The sequence below is a fragment of the Harpia harpyja genome, chromosome 11 (genome assembly GCF_026419915.1).
Source record: "Harpia harpyja isolate bHarHar1 chromosome 11, bHarHar1 primary haplotype, whole genome shotgun sequence".
Taxonomy (NCBI): Eukaryota; Metazoa; Chordata; class Aves; order Accipitriformes; family Accipitridae; genus Harpia; species Harpia harpyja.
This window is the reverse complement of record NC_068950.1, coordinates 27146630-27174090: the sequence shown is the minus strand read 5'-3', so window position 1 is coordinate 27174090 and position 27461 is coordinate 27146630. Positions and strand designations below refer to the sequence as shown.

The window sequence follows — 27461 nt, the reverse complement described above, 5'->3', positions numbered from 1 at the left end:
CTTGCTAAAGATGTCTGTTCCAAGCCAACACCGTTCTATTATTATTAACCCTCCCCCACCAGAATATATAAATAACAACAGTAGTGGTTGTCAAACAAACCAACTTCAGTACTTACAAAGGGTGGTCATGAAAGCCATGTGGAGACACAACTTTTCCTGGCCGTTTCACCAGCCTGTAGATGCAGCAGCACTGAATCTTCCTGTAAGAACCATTTTGGAATTGGAGTATCAGTATATAAAGTATTACAGGACTTACGAATTGACGTCAGTTTAAAAGAGTTTTTTCTGATGCAACAGATCATGGAAGGCTACTTTTGCATATGAAGTGCTTTCATTAATCCAAGTCTGCAAGAAAACTGTGTTTTTTCTCTGGTTCATACCAAATACTGCATCTTTGTTCATTTGCTTTCTGATCTGAGACTGTAGTAAATCAATATTTCTAAGAGATAATAAGAATGCTTAGACAGGCCTCTTGGAGTTTCTGGATGTTGGTATTCTGTCCTGTCTTCTTTCCACCTCCCTGCTGGTTTAGCCATATTTCTTAACACAGCATATGATGAGTATTTTCTGTCATCTTTGAGATTTTTATTTTCAATAGGAGGCAGCTAGCCTCTTTCAATGTCAAATACTTTATGATGGGAAAGCAGATCTGATTGACCCTAAAGTCGATAGGCAAATCTGGACCCAGTTTGGTGCATAGAAGTAATTACACTTGTAGTACTACTTAATTTCAAATCAACTTTGGCATCTTGCTCTGAAGTTTCTAGAGGAATTAAATGTCCCTGCAAAAATAGGGAAGAAAGAGATGTAGTGTTCTCATCATACCACAGTGGTAGAATATTCTAGGAAATAGAAGATCTGATGCTTAAATTCTTGTTCTGTATTGCCTGGTGGGTTTTATTTACATTACAATTTAATTGCAACAAAGTGAATTAATATAATGTTTTGTGACAAATTGTTTTAATTCAGGTATCTTTAGACTCCAGTTTTGGTTCACCCCAGCTTTTTCAGTCAAATGAAAACATTGCTTATTCACACAGTGGTATTTCAAATGACCTGAAAGATACTGCTCTTGGTAGAGAAGTAGAAAGGTGTTAAATAAAACCATGGTACATTTCCCTTTTTTTCTTTCTTTCTTTCTCCTCCAGCTTAAGCAATTTTATTTAGTTCTCTCAAATTGAGAGACTAATTCTACAAAATCATTGGTTCTGTTTAGAGCAGACAAAAGCCTTTATCTGCAACTGTTTCTCATGACAAACTCATTTTGTCAGTTTGTCCAAAAGCACAGACAAAGTGACTATCTTTCTGTGTCTATTCTTACCCTTTTTCCTTCTTGGAAGGAACTGTCACTTAAGGTTAATATTAAGGGTCATTCAATCAGAGTTGCAAACATTTGCAGCTGGCCTCAGGCCAGTTCTGCCTCTCTGGATTTCTAAGGCAGCCACTTGACTTTCTAAAAGTATGTGTTAATTCAACCACTGCACAATAACAAGCAAACCTCTGGCTCCATGGCAAAGACAATTAAGGCATTTGCCTCCTTTGCCCCTCTCCTGCATGTGTTAGAAGATGCAGAATGGACAACATTTAATTATCAGCTGCGTTAATTAAAAGTTTTCTTGGTTTTGTTTTGGTAAATTCAACAGTCTGCATTTAGCTGCTTTTTTATTTCACTGAAACAGTTTGTTAGGACAGCTTTAGAAGACTCTTGAAGTAGTAGTAACTTCACCCAATTACGATGTATATGTGAATTTGGTGGGGATGTTCCTGTTCTGATTTCTTAAATGTGCCAGCAGCGAATTAGCCTCATGCTCTTAATCATAAGTTTTTAGCCATGCTACTAAAATAATCACAATAGTTCACATTCCAGCTGCCTTTCAGTCATATTGCCACATCTTCACTAGACTAACCCTGAGAGGAGAGGCAATATAGCCCAGGGGATGAAGTATTTGATCAGCTACTGTGAAAACTCAGCGGCTTCTTTTTGTCAGTGACTGAGTCTTTGTCAAAGTCTGTCTTTGGCTTCTTTTCCCCCTGTTCTGTAAACTGGAGTGCTACTTCAAGTAGATGGCTTTGAGATAAGTATATGTACTTCTCATTTGTTTTCATAAGTACTGCTACTACCAGTATAGCTTTGGATCCTACTGAAATGAATATTCTTTGGGGCTTTGAATGGTGGATTTGATGTAAAAGAGCAAGGAGAAAATATGAGGTGAAGAGTTCCTGAACACTTACTTCTGTGCTACCTATGATTATAGTTTTCCTTTAAATAAAATATTCATTCTAACATAAATTGCAAGAGAGGAGAATTGCATTAACTTTCATAACTTGATGTGTCAGAATCTTCATGTCCTAATATTAAAGATATCTGTTGTGTGACTAACTCTTTCAAAACCACAGGATTATTACAGTATTATAAAGAAACCTATGGACTTGAGCACCATTAAAAAGCGTCTGGAACACAATTACTACACAAAAGCTTCAGAATGCATTGAAGACTTTAAAACTATGTTCTTGAACTGCTACATATATAACAAGGTATGTGAAACGCAACCTCTTACCAGTAACCAATTCTATTGAACAATATAAACAAGTTTAAAACAATCAAATAGTTATTAGAGCCTGCACTAAATGAATGTCTTTATGATTTTTTTTTGACCTATTTTCTCTGAAAGGTGGGAGGGATTTGTTGCTAGGCTTGACTGAGGGCATGTAAGGGATGTCTAGCCTGCTGTTACAACTAAGTGCATAGTCTTTTCTGCACAAGGATTCCACCTGCAAAACCTCTGGGTTTTAGTTGCAGAGCCCATGCACAGCAAGCACCATGTAACCGCTGTACAAGTTTAAGGCTAGCAACCTTGGCTTGGGTTAAGGCTAGCCATGCTCCTCTCCTCCAACAAGTTTAACCAACCTAACTTGAAGTATGAGCATCTCCCTGTGCTTGGATGTTTGTTGGCTCTGTCTTCATACCTTTAAGCTTCAACAGCTTTCTTCAGAACATAGGAATGAATAAAGGAGTTACAGATCTGCCCCCTTTTCCCTTTGCTGTGGGAAGTATGTGGATATAAAACAAGTAGGACTGTGCAATGGGACAGTGGGAGAAAGAGTATTTCAATAAAGAAGCAACTTGTATTAAAGTGAGTTGGGGGGGCAGGGATTGCAAGGACCTGTAGATCCCCCTGGTACTGCTGGCTTCTTTCAATCTGTTGGTGTAGGATGCTGTAGACTGTTTATTTTACAAGGTAGCCCTCCATTACTGCAGCCTCTCCTTTACTCTGAATGTTACTGACTATATTTTGCAGCCAGGTGATGACATTGTGTTTATGGCCCAAGAACTAGAAAAAGTATTTATGCAGAAAATAGCCCAAATGCCACCAGAAGAAAAACTAGTGATTCTCAACAAAGGAAAGAGAAAAGGAAAGAAGCCAGAAGGTAAGGCCTGTATTATGTGTTGAATTGTCAATATATTAAACAAGCAAAAGCTGGAAACAGGGAATCCTCTGTAGCTTGTCATGACTCAACCCTGGAGCAGTCAGGGTGTTCTCCACTCTTCCGAGAATGTATCAGACAAATAACAACATTGCTATAAGACTTTAGCAGATTCGGTGCAACCATAATATTTTCATAGGTACTACCTAAATTTCCTGTTTTCTACTAATGAAGTGTGTTTAAGATGGGGTAAAAATCAGAATTAACAACTTCATCAGTAGTGTGATAGCATAGCTTCACATGCAATCTTCCAGTAAAATGCAGTGCTCTTGCCCACAAAGAGGATGATTCAGTCAAGACATCTCAAACTTTTGAGGAAATTGCATAGGAGTTGCTTGAAGCAACTTTGGGAAGCCTAATTGCAAGCGGCCAGGTGATTAGCTGCAACTTATTACTCATCACTGAGTTCCTATGTCTCTTTAATTGCTCTTACAACATGTTTCACTTGTACGAAGTACTCGTTTCTACATCTAAGCTCTCAACATTGCCAAAGAATAAATATTTATATTGATAGAAGTAAGACTATATAGTGCCTGGAATCACATGTGCATCTCAATGGGTTAACTTGGAGACCTCCAAGGTAGTATTCCAAAGTGGCCTGGATGTACTGCTGTCACTTGTTGGGGAAATCTTAGCTGTGTTTTGAAAAAGCTGCAACAGTTCTTTACCCTGATACCTCTTAATTATTTGCCTTCTGACAGCCATAGAGCAGTGATCTTGGCTAGCTCAGTTCCTACTGGGTCACTTAACAGATGCTCTTATTTAGCGATGCAACTATACAGCTCTTCAGGGTCTCCTGATGAATTAATTTGCTTCCTGTTACTGCTGTTTGTGGTGCAGTGGTCCTTGTTGCTGGTAGTATATGAAACAAATATTTCTTCAAAATAGTATTACAGTTTGATAGATCTCTGTAGCTTTCTCCTCAAGGTATGTTTGAGGACCAACACTACCTTTCAGTGATCTGGTAGACAGATATGGAAAAACAGTGGGTTTCTTGGTCCTTTCAAGAATTTTTAGGGGGTTAGGAGGAAGAGCCTACTCAGCTGCCTTCCTGCTCTTACTAGCTTATTTGAGTAAAATCTCAAGCAATTCATTGCCTTGGCAGAATATCTTGATTGAACAGGTAGAAGTGACTCCCAGAAAAGATTTCTGTTGAGAAATGTGTTGGAAGCTGAGTTAGCTTTTTGGTTCTCAAATGACTGCAACAATTTGTTGAGATGCTTTCGTAACACCATCTTGCTGGTATTAACGCTGTTTAAGTCCCCTCGTTCCTTTTGCACACACAAACATGCAGCTTGTACAAATTTTGAAATGTTCTAAGCACTTCTTGAATTGGATAGTAGAGCACACTGCTATGATCAAAGAAATATCTCTGTCCTGTCTTAGCAGACTTTGGCTTTAGAGACAGACCTATACACACAGCTTATTTCCCTTTTAAAAAAAAAAAGGCAACTGACTTCCATTTCAGAGAATGTTATGGTGTTTCTCAGTGTTGTGTTATATAAACTAATAGGTGTGAACATTTGTGGGAACTAAACAGAATCACACAGCTGGAAAAGACATTACTAATCTAACCAGCCAAATCAAATGCAGAAAAACATTGGTCTAAACTGTCCTCAAATCAGCGATGGAGATCTGTAATATGGAAGCAATATATGCAGGTCTTAACTATGCTTATGAAACTTGAACTTTCCTGATGCAGTTTGATGCACCCTTTGCTGCTTGGTCTTGTCCTGGTTTCAGCTGGGACAGAGTTAATTTGCTTTCTATTAGCTGGTATGGTGTTATGTTTTGGATTCAGTATGAGAAGAATGTTGATAACACACTGATGTTTCTCAGCTGTTGCTAAGTAGTGTTTAGACTAAGTCAAGGATTTTTCAGTTTCTCATGCCCAGCCAGTAGGAAGGCTGGAGGGGCACAAGAAGTTGGGAGGGGACACAGCCAGGACAACTGACCCAAACTGGCCAACGGGGTATTCCATACCATGTGACGTCATGCCCAGTATATAAACTGGGAGGAGTTGGCCTGGGGGGGATCACTGCTTGGGAACTAACTGGGCATTGGCTGGCGAGTGGTGAGCAACTGCATTCTGCATCACTCGTTTTGTATATTCCAATGCTTTTATTATTGTAATTTTTTGTATTATTATCATCATCATTATTATTTTCTTCCTTTTTGTCCTATTAAACTGTTCTTATCTCAGCCCACAAGTTTTATCTCTCCCCCCGCCCCCCTGCACCGATTCTCTCTCCTATCCCACTGGGTGGGGGGGAAGTGAGTGAGTGACTGTGTGGTGCTTAGTTGCTGGCTGGGGTTAAACCACAACAACATGTATGTAGAAAACAATTTGATTCTCTTGGCAAGAACATTTTTACAATGTACAGATTTTAGTGTGATGTCTCTCTAATCTTCCCCCTGAGGTTAATCCACAGCTTTGTTGAAACCAAATATGCATAACTTGGTACAATATTCTAGCTGAGGTACTAATGGTGCTGAGTAGAGGAGGATACTAATATTGCTATATGCAACACTGCTCATTTGTATTTATTTGTATAGTTTTGGTGTGGAAGAGTGGTTCTGTTGACAACTGCTCCATTTGATCATGAAAGAAATTACCTGCAACATTTAAGACCTAACTTTAAAACTTTGTTTTAAAATAACCAGAAACACAGCAATCCAACCCTGGGACTTCAAATGAACAAAGCACAATGCAGAAACAAGCTGAAAGCAATGAGCAGCCTCCAGTGATGACTCAAGAGCTACAGCAGGTTACACTACCTCCTTTGTCTGCAGCTCAGCTGACTGCTTTAATGCCAGCTGCAGTCTGTATAACAAAAGTAAGTTTCCTCAAATAAGTTTCAGAAAGAAAGGTATTGAAATTGCTCCTTCAGGCAGTAATAGCAAAGCCATAGGAGCCATGCTTATTGCAGTATCTTCTCAAAATTTCTATTGTGTTAGAAGATAGTAAGAGATCTCTATTAAATCTTCTAGGTCTCTGCTAAATAACTGGGCCAGTACTAATTCTAGAAACTAAGCAGAAATTGGGATGACTGCTTGGTACATCTTTTCTTATAAATGTGGTTTTAAAAATGTTGTTCTCAAAGAAACAAAGTGAACTTTAAGATGGTCATTCTTGAAGCATACTACTATACTTCTACAAGCTTCACCCTGATGTAGAAACTGTTCTTTTCTTGAGATGTAGATGATGGTTTTAGTATTAAAATAAAGCTCTTTCTAAGTCTGCTTAATAACTTCTCATGGTTTTCAATGTAAATCAAATGCTTGATTTCCCAAAAATAGCATGTTTGCTTAAATGCTGTGTAACTAGCCTGGAAGGTGTTTGTAGCTCACAAAAGCAAATTCTTGTTAACTGTAATCTGAATTGTATGTAAACATCTGACACTTTCATCAGATAAACACTCTTGTATTGACTTAGTTTTGGTTTTGCTCTTCCAATGAGGAGTAGGGACATGTGCCAGGCTCTCCTACACTGTATATTTACACTTCACTGAGAAGTCTGAACACTGATGACAAAGCGCAAGTTGTACCTCTTCCAAACCAAATACCACCCAGGTTAAAGAAAAATAGAGATAAACCTTGTACGTAAAGCCCTCAACTAGGCTTAAAATGAATTGCAGTAATGTTTCCCCTTCCAATGGCAGTCATCCTGTGGTAGCTTCATAACCTACCAGCTTCTTGGATTCTTCTCAATTGGCTACAAACTGACCACAACCTGACCTGCAGGTACACCCTGTTCGTTCCTTTACATCTAAGACTGAGTTTGGCATGATGATCTTGTAATGCCTTGTAGGTTTTCAGTCTGAACTTGGGGAAGTGCCACATTCTGCTCTGACTTCAGTAGCTGTAAAAGTTCTGACACTTGTGTGTAGTCTGAAATCTGACTGTTCTCTCACTGTATTTTAGACTGTAAATACACCTGTATTTTAGACTGTAAAATTTTCTTTTCCTAGGCAAAAAAAGGTGTGAAAAGGAAGGCTGACACTACAACTCCTACTACTTCAATATTCACAGCAAGCGGTGAAGCTTCTACAACATTTAATGAAAGAAAAGCTGTTAAAGCATACAGAGGTGAAAGTGAATGTATGATACCAAATAAACTTCAGAAGAGATGCTTGCCAGATTCTCAACAGTCACCTGAAATGCTTAAAAAGATTCAGCTGCCGGAACAACTAAAACATTGTAATGAAATACTTAAAGAAATGTTTTCAAAGAAACATGCAGCGTATGCGTGGCCTTTCTTAAAACCTGATGTTGCATCTTTCTCACTTGGTGAGAACCAAAGGATCACCAAACATCCTACAGACCTGGGAACCATTAAAGTAAGTATGTTTCAGACAGAATTGGACTATTTGTGTGCTTGCTTGAATAACTTGTGTAATGACTGGATTTTAATAGTGTTAGCTGAAAAGGTGTCATGAAAGCTGCTTCTCCTTTGAAAGAAATAATGGGCATAGAAACCATATACATTTATCTCTCTCTCAACAAACTAAGCCACAGCCCACTGAAGAAAGTCTTCTAAGTCTCGTCATGACTCTGTGCATAGTGGCTAATCTACTTATCTGTTGAACAAGCTAATGTAAGTAGCAAGGGATTTACCATCTTCATGAAGCACTTCCAAGCAGGCGGCATATTACGTATCTTTCAGTCTGTATACACAATGCTGTTGCTAATGCTCTATAAAACAAAATACAATTCTGTAATGTCAACTTCTGCTTCTCTCTGAATCTCATTATCCTTGCTGAAGTGCCCTGGAACATCAACACTGGATATTTGTGACACCTTTCAGATTTTCTGTGAAAATGAACCCTTCTAGATGGAGTTATGTGGCCAGTGCTTTGTGAACACAAGGCACATCTGTCTGGGGTTGAAGTATTTAGCAATGTTAAGATCCACCTTTTGTGGGGAGGGTTGAATTTCAATAGTCTATTGAATTATGTTGAAAACTGGCTTGCACAATATAATGGTTATTTCCCAATTTCTAGCCCATTACTTTGACTCAAACAACTGTGGAATAGGCTTTGTATAAATACCATGCTTAGAATCAAAAACAAGTGCTGAGTACATGACCAAATAAAGTCACCTGAACATTGTTGTCTGGACCTAGTGCTGAAACCAGTACTACAAAGTGCTTGGAGCAATTACAGCTAGCAAGTCTTTTTAAAAGAGGAATTCTCTTTGTTAAAAGGACAATGCTGAAATGAGAAGCAGGTCTTTCCATAATGGTTCTTACAATATTTATTGTCTTGATACAAGCTGAACCTTATACTGGATGTCAAAATTCTTGTTCCTCCTCTTTCTGCCAGTTCATGGTGATGCTCTCTACCTTTAAGCTCTAAATGTGTGTTCATTTTCTTTTCCTCTAGAAGAAAATGGATAATTTTGAATATAGTGATATACAAGAATTTGCTACTGATGTTAGATTAATGTTCATGAGCTGCTACAAACGTAATTCTCCAGACCATGAAATAGTTGCTATGGCAAGAAAACTTCAGGTGAGTTATCACTTAAGTCAGACTTGAAAAAGAGTAGGACTATGAGATTCCTTTGCAGTAATCTCATACCCTGATGTAGCATCTACTAATGTTACCAACTACTGTGTTGCTGTGTAGCTCTAGAAAACAAGCAGCAACTTCATAATGCTTTTAGAAATCTGAAAAACATGCTGATCTCTCTGGTGTTCCCAAACCTAACTCTTTAGGATGTCTTTGAGATGCACTTTGCCAAAATTCCCGATGAAGCTGTTGCAAGTGTTCCTTTGCCACAGCCTACAAGAGAAATGACAGAAGCTTATTCCAGTGAGAGCGGTAATGATGACTCTTCAGAAGAAAAATCATCTGAAGACTCTGAACAAGAGAGAACAGTGCACCTTGCAAAGCTTCAGGAGCAAGTAAGCATTAGTAGTCAATGTGCATGACTTTTATAATGTCTCTGATAGTGCCACTTGCAATTGTCCATTCTAAGGCTTAGCACCAAGAATCAGTATTTAAAAGATTCTGTAGTCATTTGCTTTTCTTAATACAGAACTTTATTCCTGTTTGGAAGTGCCTGAATAGTGCCTTAGCAAATATGAACTGGTTTTAGTGAATCATTGCTCTAGTACTCTTGCCTACCATTTTTTCTCAAACTTTTAAAAAATAAAACTGTGTTGCTGTGCTATGATGAGAGCATTCAAATACTCTACACATAGCTTAGTGGTATATTCTTCTAACAATGGCATTTCCTTCAAATGGTTAAAGAGCTCTGTTCTTATGCTCAGTCTCTTTTGAGCCACACCAAAGCAAGTCATTAAATTCTACTTCAGAAAGCTCAGTATGAAGTAAAATTGAAGGAATCTCATGCTAATGTGAAGCACAGCTTTGCTTCAGTGGTTAAGAGTGGAATGGGTCTTGCTTTTTCTTGAACATAATGCTTTAACCTGCTGCTGCTATATTCATAAACTGTGGGGAAAATTACCATTTGTTCTGCTAGTCGAATGAGGGACAGTTTAGTTTTCAGTATTTGTCAGAGTAGCATATATATATTCCACATCAATTTATGAATACAGGCATGAGGACAACTGAAAGTCTACAAGAAAGCCTTTGCAATAGTGAAGTATTTCAGTGTGTCTGAATTCTAATTCTCATCATCTGTCCATCTTCCTTCTAATTCCTATGAGGTTTAAACAAACTTGCATTAGGTCTTTCTCTGAAGCTGTTAGTCCTTCCCAACTAGCCATTTTATATCGCAAAATATCTGGGGTTTATGCCTTGAAGATGCACAAGCCCGGTCCCACTAGCCTAATTCAATAATGCTGTAGAGGTCTAACCTAATAAGGCACTTATGTGCTTCCCAAATGCTTGAAATTAGAGAGGCTGCTGGATATTCCCACAGTGATTTTTTTTTTTTTTAAATTCTTCACAGGATGCTATAAGACATATGCTGTTAGAAATGCCTACATAAAATAAGTAGCCTTACATCTTCCATATCCATAGGCAGTGACTAATATATGATATAGTAAGATGCTTGGAAAATAAACCTCATTTGGAAAGCAAACATCCTATTAATATCCACTCAGCTGCTACAAATCTCCTATGATATTTAGGACCAGTTTATTGTTCTTCCTACACTGCCTAAGATTATCAGCTTTTTCCTTTTTTTTTTTTCTTTTGATAGCTTAAAGCAGTTCACCAGCAGTTGCAGGCTTTGACAAGAGCATACTTACCTAGACTGAAAAAGAAAAAAGGGAAGGCTAAAAGGGAGAAAAGTAAAAACAAGGAAAAAGCTAAAATAAAAAGCCTGATTCAAAAGAAGAAAAATCTAAAACACAAGCAGAAATCTAAGAAAAAGCTGTCTTTAAACACGTAAGTGTGGGGGACTTGTGTGGGTGTCAAATTATTTTAAAGTGCTGTCACTGCAGTATACTTTTTTCTTGCAGTCAGTCAAAGAAAACCATGCAGCAGGTCTTGTTGGCACATAAGTCAGAAGATGAAGATGGTGCCAAACCTATGAATTATGATGAAAAACGACAGTTGAGTTTGGACATAAATAGACTCCCTGGAGATAAGCTTGGGAAGGTAGTCCATATAATACAGTCAAGAGAACCTTCACTGAGGAACTCTAACCCTGATGAGATTGAAATAGACTTTGAAACTTTAAAGGCTTCAACACTCAGAGAACTAGAAAAGTATGTGGCAACCTGTTTGAGGAAGAGACCAAGAAAGCAGCGGGGTATGTAGCATAAATGATGCTTTAAAAAAAAAAAAAAAAGAAAACCACAAAACAGAAACTAGATTTGTTTTCTGGTTTGCTGCAATGTTAACTTCTGTTTCACATGCAGCTGAAAAAACAACAAAGTCAAAAGAACAACCTAATTCCAAGAGGAAACAAGAGCTAGAGAAGAGACTACTGGATGTCAATGGTCAACTGAACCCAAAGGAGGAGAAATTCAAGTGTAATGTTACTCTTACTTTTATTCATTTGCAACAGAAATAGCTTAAAGTGGCATTCTCCCCTTGGACTTATGTACTGTTAGACAGCTGGGGACTTTCTCCTCAGAACAGTTGAGGTCGTAAGCTTCCCATTGCTGGTCTTAAGATTCTTCCTATGTTGAGTGAGCTGGAGTCACAGCAGTAAATTTGATCAGTTACTTGTCCTGTCTAAAAAAACTTGCTTATTCTTCACCTAATTCTTTATTACAGGCAAAGATGATAACAGCTTCAGAGCTTAAGGGACACTGAACACCTTCCTTACGCTGACATATGAAAACATGGTGGGGAGGAGTGTCCCACAGTCTATGTATTTGTTTGAAATTCACTTTTTGTGTCTTAGAGATTCAAGAATAACAAAATCTAATTATACTTGTTATATTACAACCTCACTAATGGTGTCACACTAGCAAAACTTCTGCATCAGTGACAGGTGTGCTGTGTTGTCTTAGTCTTAAAGAAGTGCCCTAGGAGAATTAATTCAGTTTTTCAGGCAATAATGTGTTTCAATATCAAAGCCAGAAATTCAGTACATACTTGAGCATATCTACACTTACCGGTGGTTCTTGTCAGGGACTGAGAACAGATCAATGCAGCTGATGCAACCAGTAAGGTCGGGTTGTTCCTCATTAAACTAGTGAGTGCTATTATTGCCCTCTATTGGATATCTATATCTATTAAGCAGTTATAAAACCAGTTAGCTGAAATGATAGAAGCAGCCCTGCAAGACACAGGCTTGCATCCAGTGTTAGTTCAGCCAACAGTCTTCCTGTCTGGTATACATGATGGCTTGAAACCATCCTAGAAAGAAAAGCTTAAAGAAGCAGCTGAAATGAATTGTGAAGGATATGTTGCAGGGAGAGGTAGGAGGCAGGCCAGGGAATCTTTTACAACTGGCACCTGGCTTGTTTACAAGGAAGGGCTTAAGCTGGCCCTTAAATACCTGTTTCCCTGGACACAAGTATCCATGTAGCTTCTCATTTTCAAAGCTTCCATCAGAGCAACACACTTTGAAAAAGCTTTTTGACTGCAAAATCACTAGAAACAGAGTTAAATCAACCCTGCAGATGCAAAATAGTCAGATGGTGGGGAGGTGGTAAAACATGACAATTTTGGCTTGGGAAAGAGGAGAGCTGGCTATAGACAAAGACCTTAGCATGCAAGTCTCGCAGCAGCAGCAAGCACAGAAACAGGCTCTTAACTGTGGGAAAACTTATGGGGGAAAATTGGTTGAATTGTGTTTTAAGACAGCACAGTTTTAACCTACTTTAGGGTTGTAAGTTGTGTGATTACAGCTCCTCCTTGGCTATTTCATTCATTCAGCTAGCTTGCTGCTGGTAAATGTCCCTCTATAAAAGTCTCAAATCCACTGCTAAATGGATAGTGGACGAGGAAATGGCAGAAGATCAACTGTTATGTGGGAGAATAGACCTAACAAGGTTGATCCTAGTCTTGTATGCAAAGACTGCTCCACTGCAGGTTGTTCTAAACTCTTTCTTTTTCTCCTGCAGTTGAGAACAACGCTGAGTCCAGTATGGGACCAAGCAGACTAAGCGACAGCAGTAACAGTAGCAGCTCCTTAGACTCTGGCAGCAGTACTAGCAGTGGTTCTGGTTCTAGCTCCTCAGATAGCAGTGACCCTGAATCAGGTCAGAAAACTTTATTTTGTGTTTGTGTAGGCAAAACATCTGCTTTCTCAGTTAGCATCTACTGTTCCACATGCTTACCAAGGATTTCAGTTACCCTTGTAGGTTTGCTCCATGTTGAAGGCTCAATTCCAGTGCTATTAAATGTCTTAATGCTGAGTTTGTAGGTTAAAAAAAAAACAAACAAAACCAAACACTACAACATCCCCTCGACTTATCAGTGAAAAACTCCAGGGACCAAAATCAGCTAGCAAGAGGTCTGTGTATCTAACCTGGAGACTTGACTATTAGGCTATAGCTTACTCTTGTGGTTTTGATTCCTTTTTGAAAGTGGATTTACTTTATTTTCATCTTCTGGTCTGCAGCATGAAGGGTGCCTTACCTCGTGGGTAAGGCTTAGTCCGTAAGCTGAGGGACAAAAGTGCCAACAGCATTGACTGTAGAGCCAAAGTCTACCATGGTGCTTAAGCTGTCCCAAGCTTGTTAAAGGAACAAGCTGCAGCATCAGGATATCAGAATGTTGTTTCTCTTTGTACACAGAACTCTTTAGTTTTCTAGGACAGAATAGATCTGCCAAACTGGAGGTCTACAATGTAGATATCTGTGTGAAGTAACGGTGTAAGGTGAGATGAATGCTCAACCCTCTGCAGTGTGGAGAAGCAAACACAGTGCAGTCATTGATGGTAGCAAAGGCCTTGATCCTGCAGTAATCTTTGTGGTCTCTTTTTATATCTGGGAGAAGTTCTCTAAACATATCAAGCTGAAGTCAAAGTATTCAAGATAAGAATGTTTCTTTCACTGTGAGGTTTGGCTCCCTACATAAAACTGCAACTCACATCTTGTATGTGTGAATAATGAAACATATGCGAATGACTGATTTTTTTTTTTTTTTCCTCTCCTCTATCCCCCTCTTTCTGCCCACCTCGCTGTATTTACAGTTACAGAAACCTGCTCAAAACAGACTGGAGCCACGCAGAACTGTCCAACTTCTATGGAAAAGCCTAAGGTAAACTGATTGGAATGGATACAACATTTTTGCCCTAAAGTTATTTGTTACATACAATGGTACTGGAAATGAGACAATTTTATCAGGAAATAATGAATATGGCTTGAATGCAACTTGTTCTGTAGGACTGCTTTACATGGAGATGTAAAATCTGCTGTTTGTTAAGAGTAGCTTATGTATCTGTATAGAAACTGATGTACTGGGAGAACTCCTTAGGCTTTTACCTCTTAAAATCATTGTGAAAATTTCGTGTTGGGTGGAGGAGGAAGGAAAAGAGGGGAAGAATGCTCCACACACCCCACCCCTCCACCCCACCCACCCCCAAAAAAAGGACAATTCTCTCCAACTTGATCTCAGAGTATAGAATTGACCTAATAAACAGTGTGTACCCCACTTAAATATTTTTTTCTTTATCTGTGAATAACCTCACTTCTACACCTGAAAATGAATAAATTGTACAACATACTAGTCATTTTTGGGGTATTTTATATTACTTATTACTATGGTATTATTATGAGAAACAGCAGGTTTTATGTAGAAATAATTTTTAATGCCTCTAAGACTGAATTGCTCTATTCCTGTATATACAGTGGGTGTTAATTTTTGTCAGGGTTAGGTGCCTTTCACAATTTCCATTGAAGCTACCAGAGATAGAGGCCTTGGATTTCAAATCAAGATCACAGCAAAGCCTTCGTTCTTCTTACAATAGACTAGCTTTCACTTAAAGTGCTTAGCTGGATACAGGAAACCAGGCTGCAAACTTATTCAGCTGCTCCTTCTGCATCTTCATAAGCAAAGACTAAGGGGGGGAATTATGCAACACCTTTTTGTTTAAAAAGTGCAGCCTCTGCAGTGACAGAATGACAGCAATAAACTTGAGAAAACAGGATACAGGAATTAAGCTTCGGCTTGGTTATAACAGCCCCAACCAACTTTCTGAGTAACAACAAACATCATACTTCAAATCCTCACATTACATTTTGTTCTTATGAGTTTTCTGTATCTGTCAGACCAAGGCAGTACACTTTACCTCATGGGTTTTTGTCATCTAAACTCTCAGAAAATGCTAGACTAGTATTGCAATACAAGGACTACTGAATCCTATAAACAGTGGAAATGGGGGCAGTGTTGGGGATAGGGGATCAAATATCTATAAAAATTAAGATTTGGCTGTATTAACCATGGCAATGTATTTCTAGAGAATACCGCTGTGTTTACAGAGGACATCCTGCAATGCTGTTCTGCAAGCACAGCCCTCACCTCTTACTAGTAGCTTGCAAAATCGTGGATCATCTGAACTGCAGCAGCCACCTCCCAATGTACTGCAGAGGCTCCAGCCTTTACAGAATAGATCATTTAAACCATCAGAACAAAATGCCCCGTCTCCCTCAGGTAGCATCTTTATGGCAAAAATCATGGCTATATTTGACTGCTGAAGGAAGGGATAGCAGGACTAATGTTTGTATTGCCCAATAAGTTTATCTTGGGGTTTTGGAGGTTATCAAGTGGGTAACAGAAAAAGTTCTTGCAGGGTATGGATTATAAAGAGCATGATGTAAATACAAGTGTGGCAGCACTGAGGATTGGCTAGGATTTCAGATTACTGGGGCACTTGTGGTGGGGCAGAATAGAATTAAAACAGGAAGTGTTCATGCCTCCCTCCGATGAGATGGAAAATGATACCTTAATGAATCTAGGGTTACAGGAAGTGCTGAACACCTTAAGGCAGGAATTAGGTGCTTAAACCCATCACCACCACTCAAGTTCATGTTGGAAATCCCTATTAGCTGAATTTAAGGCTTGGTGCCATAGGCCCTCTGAATTGATTGCTGTTGTCTAGACATATCAAATATTAACTTGCTTAGAAACTCGATCCAAGCAGCTATTCTTTTCCCTCCCTCACTTCAAAAGGTCTAATAGCTTCAGACACTTCTGAGTTTTTGGTAAAAGACAACTTGAGCTGCTAGCTGATTAACTCAAATCAATTAAATACTAATTAAAAATTACTGTCTCAAATCATGCAGCTCGGATACATATCTTCATATCCAGTTAATCCACAGATCTAAACAGTGACCTAATTTTGAGATGTAGGACTGCACTTTGCATGTTAGGGGAAAACATACACTACTTCTTTCTCAGGTATAATCTCAGCTGTATCTGCTCTGCATGGTGCTCCAGACCAGCAAACTCCTCAGAGTACTCCAAGGACAAATCAGTCTTCTGTCACCCAGTGCCCACATGCTTTTCCAGAGGTGAATACAGGCTTCTCTCCAATGCATTAATTTCAAATAACTTGTTTAAAGCATGTTCTTATTCCTTTAAATAAGATCTAATATAATATTCCAGGCTTGAATTTGATGCAATGAAGGCCACCTAACTTTTGTTGCAAACCTTATCTAAAACCCCACTAACAAAGTGATTCTTATTCTTTAATAGGGCATTAATTCATTGACTGTTGGCTGCAACACAAAAGAAAAGAGTTTGGCTGATCAATGTATCAACTTCATAATCTACTATAAAGCTTACTTTATTTCTTTTTGGTGCTATAGCCAAAACTTAAGTAATTCTTGCACACTTACAGGTTAAAAGCCCACCCTGTAAACCTACAGTTTCACAAAAGAAATGGGCAGCTTATATCATATGTTCCTGTTTTCTAGAAATATCAATCTCATAGGCTCAGTAATACTCTGAAGACTCTAGGGGCTATCCTGGAAAAGTGTGTTACTTTTTCTTCCTGTTCCTAAAGCCATGGAAACTGCAGCTTTCAGGGTCAGAGATGAGGTTGTGAAATATTTAGTCACTGTTGATTTCTGTCTTAGTGTGTTCTTGGAGAGTATCCTGGTTAGAAGGGCCTCTGTGTTACAAAGGAAGCTATTCATGTTACTGCAGCAGCATGATCTCTTCCATCTTAAGATGTTTAACTATCTTTCTCAACATGGCTTCAAACATAGCTGCTTTAGCCAGGTTTTAATAGCTTTTATTTTTTTAAATGGATAGAAATTACCTCTATGAGCACAAGAACATGTTTTGCAAGAAAGGAAGAAAGGCAACTCCCCCTTTCCCAGTTGCATCCACTATCCAAGGCAGCAAGTAGCACGTGTTATGAGACTCAGGTTTGTGCAACAGTTTCCCTTGTTCAAGGGGATTACTACACAATCTTGCACAGAGAAAAACTACCACTGAACTGAAGTAATACAGCTGCCCTTCACCCTTTTTACAACAGTCAAAGCCAACTTCTATTATGTTGTACCATGTTAAGGGTTAAAGAACTTGCATCAGTTTCTCATACTCTACCCACTCCATCACTTGGGGTCTCTGAGCAGTTCATGTGCTAAAGTCAAAGTGTTAATGTAAGAACTTGCTTTGACTACCATAGTATGAATGAAATCTAATTCTGCCCTCATGTTCACAGAAGCTAGAGCTGCAACAATTTACTGCTTTAAGCTTTCAAATCTTTAATCCTGCTGCTGTATAATAAAAATCTAAGTATTCAGCACTTCAGAATGTATTTTGAAGTCTAACTTGTCTTCTAGGAATCCAATGCAACTTCCCAGGTTGACAGTGCTGATTGGAGTAAACAAGCTGAGAAAACAATACATCTAGACAAATCAAATAAACTTCAGAACAAGGCCAGTGAGAGAACTGCTGATTCAATATCCATAAGTCAAGGACAGAGTATGTATTGTCATAATAAAAACTGTAACTGATAGCAGGGGTGCAAAGTTAAAAATGTATAAGAACCTGGTTTAAAGAAATAAAATGCTGAACACTTGTATGTTAATCAGTTTGCAGAATAATGGAGGGGGTGCAGTTTTCCCTTGCTCTTTCTTTTTCTTTTTGGTTTGCTGCTTTAAAAAAAAAAAGTTAAATGGATGCTTGGTTCTTGTTCTGTGTTAAGATACATAAACCATATGACTTTGATTTAAGAACTTAACTTTCTGAATTTAGTACTAGGGATAAGTAACCCAGTCTTCCAGGAAATCTGAGAGAACTGATGCTCCGATCTGTCAAACTTCACTGGCCTTTAAGCTGCCTTCTACTGAAGCTTCATGGAGTTCTTTTCCCAGCGCACTTTGTATTTTGAGTTACCATCTCCAGCTCTTGGTGACAAGGATCTGACAGTAAAGCAATGTCAAACGTGCTTTCACCATGGAACAAACTTGCAATTATTACAAGAACACAGGTTCTCTGAAAGCTGCATTCCATATAGACATGCATCAGACTTCATACATATTTCAGATAAAGAATTCTGAACTGGACACTGAATGTCTGTGCTGAGAGCCTAGTGTTACCAGACATGATTGTTTTGGTTCCTCTGTTACTCTTTCCTCTCTAGATTATCTGTATAGGCTTGAACAGAGGAGGGAACAAGCTTCTGAAAACTTGATGAAAATAAAAGGCACAGCCTTATCACTGATAAACTCTTTAATTGTTGCCAAAGAATAACTCTGAGTACTTGAGTTGTATTAAAGCAGCTCTAAAAATGGAGATTTAATTCTCAAAGATGTCTTACTCAGTATTTTCATGGTCTTAACACACCTATCCATATACCTACTGACCCCTTTTGTTTAGATTTGTAGCAGCTGGAGCTGGTACATGGGTTCTATGGATTCAGCTAATGATCTTCACTTATAAAGTGTTGAGGCTGCCTAAAACTTGAATTCCTGTCCTGTATACTGCGTGACTAACTATCAAGATCCTGGTGTTATCTTAATATGTTAAAGGGCTGGGAAAACGAGCAGGAATAAATCAAGCTCACTGTTTTAATATTCATAGAAAAAAAAGCATAGCCAAAATTTTTGAGAAAGCTTGCTCCCTTCCACACTTAATTGTTTACTGCTTAGTCTTTATTCCTCTTAGATTTCTATTCCTAATCCTCATTTAAGTTGTACCGTATCTCTCTCTTCCCCTTTTTCAAGAGACAGTTGTGTTGACAGTTGTAGAGGACCTCCCGTGTTTAATACAGGAACTATCCAGTAATGAGACTCTGCCTTTGAGTACACTTGAACTTCAACATTATGTTGCATAACAAAGCTTAAATACTGTTATGTGAGTGTAGTTATCTGCCCCCTTCCATAATACAGTGGTGTTTAACTGTTCCTGCAATGATACATGCCCCAGCTGTGTTCAGTGTTGGTATCTTAGCCTTTCCACTATTAACTCCTGTAGAAAACTAGGAGGGGGCGGGGAAGAAGACAGGATTTTCACTTTTGTGTTTTTGAACAACAACAAAAACTTTGCTAATCTGGAACTGTTGTAGGGCATGTAATCTATTGATAGAAAAGTGTAGCGAGTGCTCAGTACTGTATGTGTCTACTTAGATCAAACCAAGGAAACTCATTTTAGAATTGGATGCTTACAGCAACTTGTTGAATTTTGTAGAGAATCCCACAGTCTCAGGCATTTCTGTGAGGTTACTTACATCTTCGAAGCGAGTTCTTGACTTTAGGCTTGTGACACCTCCAATGGTATGGGTGCAGGCTTGGTGTATTGCTGAATTCAGTGGTGGCTTGCTAAGAATCTTAACTTATGAAACCAGTAACCACAAGCTTCCCTTCAGATTAAAAAGCAGTGTCTTTCAATGAGAGGTTCTGTGAAGGCTGGCATTGCTGTAAATAGCTCTAAAATGCACGTTTCAAAGCCCATGGCTGCAAATGCTTTTGATGCAGCCTCACGTTCCTGTGTTATATCTAGAGCTTTAAGACAGATGTGACTATAAACTTAAATCCATCTTAAGTTTGCTTCAGGTAGATGTTCTTGGTGGGTATAACAGGTTGATCGAATTGATCTTAACAATGGGGTTAGACATTTCGGGGTATGTGAAACTCTTGCTTTTGGGGGGGGGGGTGGTATTCAGTGCTCAAGACTGTCAAGTTTCTTATATGAAGATTCAAGCTGCCTGTATGACAAAAAATGATTGATGAAAGAAAGATGACTATTGTATTGAGGGATACCTTAATATACTAGTTCTCTACTCTGGAGGAGAACAAGTCTCTGGTAACAGAATTTGTTCTAGGTAGACTTTGCTTAACTGGACCTGGAATCCACAAGAATGGAAATATCAGGATTTGGAACACTCTTCAATTGTACTTGAGAGACTTCAGAGGTCTTTAATCCTATTTTATTCCACTATATAGTAAAAACTCTCCTGCTCACTTGCAATTATACCATCTCACAGGCAATGCATGGGAGCACAGGGTAAAGGCCAGGCACTGTTCTTGTCTTGACTTTTGGAGGCTGTGAGGTCTTTCTGAAAACACCTTTTAAGACAAACTGGCTGGGGGTTTGATACTCTGCCTTCAGCATTCTAGATTCAAACATCCAAAAACTTCATCCTTAGCATAAAAAAGAGTTATCTTAAGTTTCTTATTAAACTTTCACTTAAAATAAATACTGAAACATCTCAAACTGCAGTAGAGGATCATTGCTGAATGATATAAAATATCTGTGTTGTTTATATGGAGTTCTAAAATAGTGGCTTTTTCAGAGTATACCTAAATCTTCATCCCAGAAGCTCTTTAGAAAAGGAATATAACAAAGCAGTACATAAGATTAAAAAAAAAAAAGCCTACCCTACAATACATGGCTTTTGTTAACTAGGTGGTATTCTGGCCCGTCCCTAGTATTACAAAAGTCTATTTTCAGGCTTACCATAATGACTGTAGGATATTTTATCTGTTCCTGCATTTAAAAAGTTTTTTGAAGTCTTAAAAGGTTTGGGGAAAGTGTTTTTCATGCAAAATAGCATGGATCTTCTACAGTAACACAGCATATCAGAACTGTTAATCTGAAGTTAGTATTGTCAAGATAGCACTTCTGCTTTGTCTGTGTAAGTGTTGGGGACTTTTTCCCTCACAAGTAATAACGAGGTAACAGCATGGAGTATTCATGCATCCTGTAGGCGACTGGAAATGTGATGACTAGCCCTTACTGGCTGACCTATCTGCTTTTTTTAAAAAACAAACAAATGAAAAAAAACAACAAAAAAGGAAATTGGCTGGAGAGCTTTAGGCAAAATGAGTTTACATGGTGAATGCGGTACTCTTAAATAAGGCTGGAATCAAAATGAAAGAGGGCTGGGTGGGGAGGGGACAGGAGGTGAGAAACTGGCGAGGTGCTGTGTTGAGACTTTCTCACAAAACTTTTTGGGCATTCTGCTGGGACCTCTCCTAGAATTAACCAGGAGTTAATTTCTCATCTGTAGTTGAGCTTAACCATTCCTTTCTCTGCCCCAAACTGGAGGGAAGTGGTCCAGTGCAATTTAAGCTTAGGAAATGTTTGGGAGCATTTCTGTCTTTCTGAACTAAATAGTAAGAAAAAACTGTAGTGTAAATTCTTAAGTCAATTTCTGGAATGACTAAATTTTTATCACTTTAACTTGAGGAAACATAGTCCATAAAATCAACATGAGCGAAAAATCTTTTTTATTCTTCCATCAGGTCATCGTACACCTAATGATAAAAACATGCTAAAGCTAAATTCCAAAATTCTTCCAAAAAAGGTAAGTGTTGCTCAAGTCCTATCTGAGAAGAGCTTGAGTATACTTACTAGGATCAGTAATTCCTTGTCCTGGGATCTTCTCTGAAAATCTGGTCTTTGATTCAAATATTTAGTGTCTGATAGGTCTTGGGCATTGTTCTAACCTGCACAGATTTATCTCATTTCTAGTGCTAAAAAACAAACAAACAAAAATCTATGGGCTTTGATCATTTCAGAAGGTAAATGATATAAGATTAAGTTAAAAATAACATATTCATATTCTCATAAAAAATATGGCTTATGTTATCTAGTTTCAATACTTAAACAAGGAACTAGTGTTCCTTCATCTGGTTCTAATATTCAAGTTATTAGTGTGCTTTCCTTTGCTGATCGAGTAACAAAAATAAGACTAGTGTGGAATATAGCCTTGGGTACTATTGAAAAACCTGTTCTGAAAAAGGATGGTACACTTTTGATGACACCATCACAATTGGGAAATAATCTGGAGGTGTTTATGAAAGTTAAGCAAAATATTTCCCAGCATACACTAGGTTATCTTAAATGGAGGAACAGAGGAATTTTCTTACCTGTTATTTAAATTATTCTGTGGTAATCAGCTATTTGAAAACATCAGATCAGAATTACTAGTCTAAGTAATTAATCGTGTCAGCCTCCGGACCTAAAAAGTTTGTATATAGTCTGTTGAATTAAAATATTCTTAGGATTTTTCTTTAGGCACTTAGCTTTCAGAAAACTATTAACTAACTTATTGAATTCAATTCCAAATATATCTTTCCTTCATAAACATGTGACCTTCTACTAGAAGCAGTACTTCTCAAGAATATTTAAGAATACTGTGTTTATGCTGTTTTACACTGTGAAGAAAATGCCATGGGGGGGGAGAAAACACAGATATTTAAAAGAAACAAAATCCACAAGGCTAACACAAAACTATTGTTATGTAAGGATTATGTATAGAAATGATGGATGTTCTCTGTATTAAAATATTGTCAATGGACCTTGCATAAGCTCAGTCTTGTGAATTCATGTTTTCTGTAGTTAAAAAATGGAGAGGTGGACATAGAGGTTTGGGTAAGAATAGCTACAAATGCTAATGATTTTTAGCGTGTTGCTAAAGAATCTCAAAGTTGATGAGAAAACATATTGAAGTCTGCTTAGATTGCTGTATTTGCACTAATATTCTGCCAAAGTAAGGATATTTTGTTGTAGATATTCCCAAATAGGTCCGGTCAAAGCAGCATTGTGCTAATGTAAGAGCTAAGCAGATAATGGATGATTAGTAGTTGTAGAGTATTTTTGCCTCTTCCATGTTTTCCTTTTTCTAATAACTTCAGGATACAGGATTTAAGAATATAGATTCCTGGGTAAGCTTATGTAAAACAATGATGCTTCCAGCTCCAATAAAAACATCTGCTGAGAGTTTCAAACAGTTCAGGAAAGCGGCATTAAAGAAAAATTGTGGGCAAGCACAGGAGTTAAAAAGGCCTCTGGTGCAAGCCGAGAGGGAAACGCACAACCTTCCTCAAGAAAAAGAGAGGTTTGTAACCACGTATGTTTAAATATTATTCTATTTTTTGCTTGTATGGTACTGGGTTATTCAGCCTATGGGCTTAGTTATTCAGCAACAAGTGGTTTGCATTAGGTAATTGCTATGTGTCAGCTGAAAGTGGGAGCTGTACCACTCTAAGCACAACTGCACATCCAAAATGCACGAAGTGGCTTTTTCGCTTGCAAATCAGTTTAATTTCAGCAGTCAAAGAAACTCCTCAGGTATGCTTTTTTTTTTTTTTTTTTTGGCCCCTGGAGCACTCAGTTCCTCTGGTCATGACCAGAATTCACACCTGTCCTCAGTATCTTACTTCCCTACACCTGTAGCCAGGAAAATCCCCATCTATTGGTATCGTAAGGGGAAGCAGGATAATCTAGTCTTCAAGAACTTGCTGTTCACATAGTTAAAGGAGTTCCAGTATGCACCACTTCAGACAGCAGAATTCTTTGCATTGCTGTAGAAAAACATATTCAATAGGCTACTGCTGTAGTATTCTTCCCTAGTTTTTTGCAATCACTGTTTTAGTGAGTGCCCACATATATATCCCAGTCTGAGGTCTATTAATATGCTGAGTGGGATAAGTGACTACCTACTAATTACTGCACTGTAGTTATATCTTAGATTGCTGTTTGCCACCTTTTTGAAACTCCTGCTTCCTGTAGTATTTCCCTCTTCAGGAGTCTTAATTTTTTTTCTTGTCTGTTTGACCCAGTGAAAGATAAGTCTGAGCTGGTTCTTAAATTCTCCCGCTCCTGCCCATTGCTGGCTGTATTAGAATAGGTCACTTGTTTGGAGTGTATTATTTTAATAAACGGAGCATTTGAGAGACTTAAGAGTACACTCCTTGTTGAGAACGCATAGGGAACGGTCCAGGCACCTTCAGCTACTACAGGTTTCCAAGAGGAGGAAACCAGGCACGTAGCTCTATGGAATAAGACATTACAGATGCTTGCCTGAAGTAAGTGAGCTCTACCTTAAATAACTAGTTGAAGAGGAGTAAGGAGAAGCAAAACATCACGGGGCAAGAAAGTAACAAAAAATCAAGTGTGTATGTCTTTCAAAGAAAGTGCATGTAAGTTTTGCGTAGCATATGTGTAAGTCCTGTGTGCATATAGATTGGAAATGGAACACAGGAAACCTTAACTTACTGCAGCCCAACAGTTGCGTGCACATACCTCTTGCAAAGGGAAATTACTATGAATCAACATGTAAAACAGAACCACAGTTTGAATGCTATGCACTGATTTAAATTATTTGCAGAACTCTGTTCAGGTGCAAAGGCTTGTTATGAAGAAAAAGAAATAACTGTCATCCTACACCGATCTCTTTTCCTGTCTTTAAAGGGGCCATGAAGGCACAGGATTGGATGCCATGGCAGTGACAGACTGTGAGCCCCAAAAAGAAGGGCATAAGAGCAAACAACTGCCTGAAGCTCAACAAGGTACTCTTGTTCAAGACCGTAATTTGGCTAGAAAAATGGAACAAGAACGCAGGAGGAGAGAAGCAGTAAGTTGCTGACTCTTGCCAGCTGATTTTGTTTCAACTTCAGTAGAGAATAAAAAACGTTAGCTCAGGTCCTTATTTTAAAGGAATATAAAAAAACTATCTGCTTGGTCCTATTACTCCCATAAGCTTAGAATAATTGTGTGGTAAAATGAAGTTTTAAAGAGGAGTCCCTGCGCTCTGAATAATTTCAAACCTCAAGTCTTGCAAGCTGTCTATCCTCTTTAATATATTCCATGTCAACAAAAGTGGTAGTCATACTGTTCTGGTCTGAAATATCAAAACTGAGCCTTTTTAAAACTAACTTACTGGTGTTATTGGTGTAGGTAACAAATGTTTTTTAATTGCTACTTTTTTTTAGATTAAACATTTTTTAAAAATTTATAATATTGTATAATGGAACGTGAGAACTGCAGTACGTGATCATGCTAGATTCAGATAAGGTCTACTGAAGCTTTTGTCCTGTTCAGCTCTTTTCAGAGGATTTCAACAACATGCGCACTCAAACTTGTAATAACAGAGGAAGCATACACTTTTGGGGAAGAAGCTTTGTAGTTTTTTCTTAAATCTTTATTAAATATTTGACCTGCATAGTATTCATTAACGTCTGATTGCTCTGAAAACACACTAATTTGCTTTCTTGCAGATGGCTTGTGTAATTGATATGAATCTGCAGAGTGATATTATGGCATCTTTTGAAGAATATCTTGAGTGAAAGCTGTGGTTAATATAGAACTTCAACACTACTACAAACTGTACAACTTTGAAAATATACTAGTTAGAAGCTTAAATGTTAAGACCACTTTAAAGAGCATGTAAGCTCCTCTAAAATGCTTAATATTAAAAGCTTGTTCATTGACACCTGAAGCATCACAAGATCTTTTTGCTGCTTGTTTATAATATATGTAATCTAGTCTGCTACACAGTGGAATGTAGTTATTTTGATTAGTTTCATATGTTGTGTGTGTGTATATATATATGAGAAAATATCAGCTTTTTGATTCTTTCCTCATTTTTTTAAACCAATTTTTTTCAGAAACACTTGAGAATCTGTTATACCAAGCATAGCCAAACTCTTGTTTGACTGTATTAAATCATAGTATGCTAAATATGCACCTATAGAAACTACTTTAAACCAAAGTCTTGTCAATTATGTGATTGCTATTAAAACAATCACTTTACTATGACGCACTTGCACAGAATCTGGGCTGTGACAAAAGACCTCTATAATAGTGATAATTTCTCAAGGGTGTGTAACATTATTTGTAATCGTAAAAAAAAACGTTTCCTGGAACTCTGTAATTTCAGCAGCAAATCCTGTATACTTGCATGTCTTTTAAGGCCCAGACACGTTGATATTCTGTTTAATGTATTTTATGTTAACGTAACATTTGGATAAGGGCGCAAGCACGTTTGCCAGATAGTTCTGGTTCTTCACAGAAGGAAATTAGCTAAAACATCCCACCTCTCGCTCCAGTTTGAAAGGCTTTCTGATTAATGCAAGTTTTTATTAATGTTGGGATACTTGTCTGAAGTAGAAACTACAGTGTAAAAACCCTACGTTCTTGTTGATTACATATAGCTATCTCAAATTAAGAACGGGACTAATAAAACATTGTTTTATAAAATTAATACCAAAACACAATGCGCATTACAGAAATGTTGGGTGGAAGGGGCATCCTTGAGATAATCTAGTTCAGTGGTCTCCAAACCTTTTTTGTCATGCACCCCATTATTAAAAAATTTTAAGCATGCATCCCAAGACGTGTATTTATTCATTTATAAATTATATACATGTTCTACTGTACTAATATATTATTTACATTATTTTAAAAATACACAAAAGGGGAAACTAAAAATATTTTAAATAGTGCTTATTTAATTTTGCTTAGTTATTTTTATTTTGTTTATTTTATTTTGTAAATTTAAAAAAAAATGTTTTTTATTAAATGTTTTCGTCCTATACTCCACTTTGGAGGCCACTGATCTAGTTGAAGCTGCCCCTCAAAACTCTCTCTCCCTATGGAGACCTCTGGTCTGCCAAGTTCCTGGATCAAACTCGGAAGTGAAGGTAACACTGCCAGTGTTGTGGTGACGGTCTGCCACAGACACCCAACTAAGTAAACTAAGTGGACAAGACCTTCTACAAAATAACTGAATTTTCAGATAAAGGAAATAAATTTCATCTAAATTCATAAATGACAGCTAAAGTGTGCCTAAAAACGGTACCCTGGTCTTTCAGGTAGCAGGCTCATGAGCTAGTGCTATCTCCAAAATACCTATTCTGCAGTAAAGTACTGCTCTGTATCTTCTGCCATTGTTGGAATGGTAGTATTTCATTCAATAGCAGAAAGAGCGTATACTGACAAATGCTCAGATTCGGGTATTGCCCCTTGAAATGTCTAAGGAAGTCTTCTTACATGAGCCTTGCCAGGATGCATGCTCAAGTGTATGCTGTTTGGGAGATTTGAAGTACTTGGCTAGGAAGGGGACTTAGGGTGAAAGGTGGGTTGTAATGTAAAGTGGTGCTGTTAGGATGTCGTGTTTTACATCCACATCAAAAGTGATTCAGGCCTGCCTTCACTTATAGTTTATACATCATTAATAGCTATTTGCCCTGCAATCAAGTATTACAGTTCACATTCAGGACTCCCTACCTTGCTGTCATCTGGACATACTTTCTGATTGGGTTAATGCAAGCTCAAGATCTCTTACTTTGGAAATAGCAGGTGACAGAGGGAAGGGCAAGAATTTATCCTCTGCATTTCATCCCTTCTATATGACAA

The 27461-nt window shown here is 38.0% G+C and overlaps 1 protein-coding gene across 1 annotated transcript; it reads left to right on the top strand.

The window, feature by feature from the left end:
* Positions 1-10: 10 nt before the first annotated feature.
* BRDT (bromodomain testis associated) lies at positions 11-25569 on the top strand. The gene is made up of 19 exons (XM_052801372.1): positions 11-202; positions 2398-2535; positions 3300-3429; positions 6151-6323; positions 7458-7826; positions 8871-8999; positions 9206-9394; positions 10660-10847; positions 10922-11214; positions 11324-11437; positions 12983-13120; positions 14062-14123; positions 15323-15515; positions 16263-16375; positions 17657-17798; positions 21563-21624; positions 22958-23160; positions 24516-24678; positions 25322-25569. The coding sequence occupies exons 1-19, from the start codon at positions 11-13 to the stop codon at positions 25388-25390; spliced, it is 3060 nt and encodes a 1019-aa protein (XP_052657332.1). The 3' UTR covers positions 25391-25569.
* Positions 25570-27461: the final 1892 nt, after the last annotated feature.

Excerpts from the sequence above, each read along its gene's own strand:
- BRDT (XM_052801372.1), top strand. The coding sequence starts at position 11 with ATGTCTGTTCCAAGCCAACACCGTTCTATTATTATTAACCCTCCCCCA. Across the intron at positions 14,124-15,322 it reads CTTCTATGGAAAAGCCTAAG|AGAATACCGCTGTGTTTACA; the intron begins GTAAACTGATTG and ends ATGTATTTCTAG. Across the intron at positions 17,799-21,562 it reads ATCCATAAGTCAAGGACAGA|GTCATCGTACACCTAATGAT; the intron begins GTATGTATTGTC and ends TTCTTCCATCAG.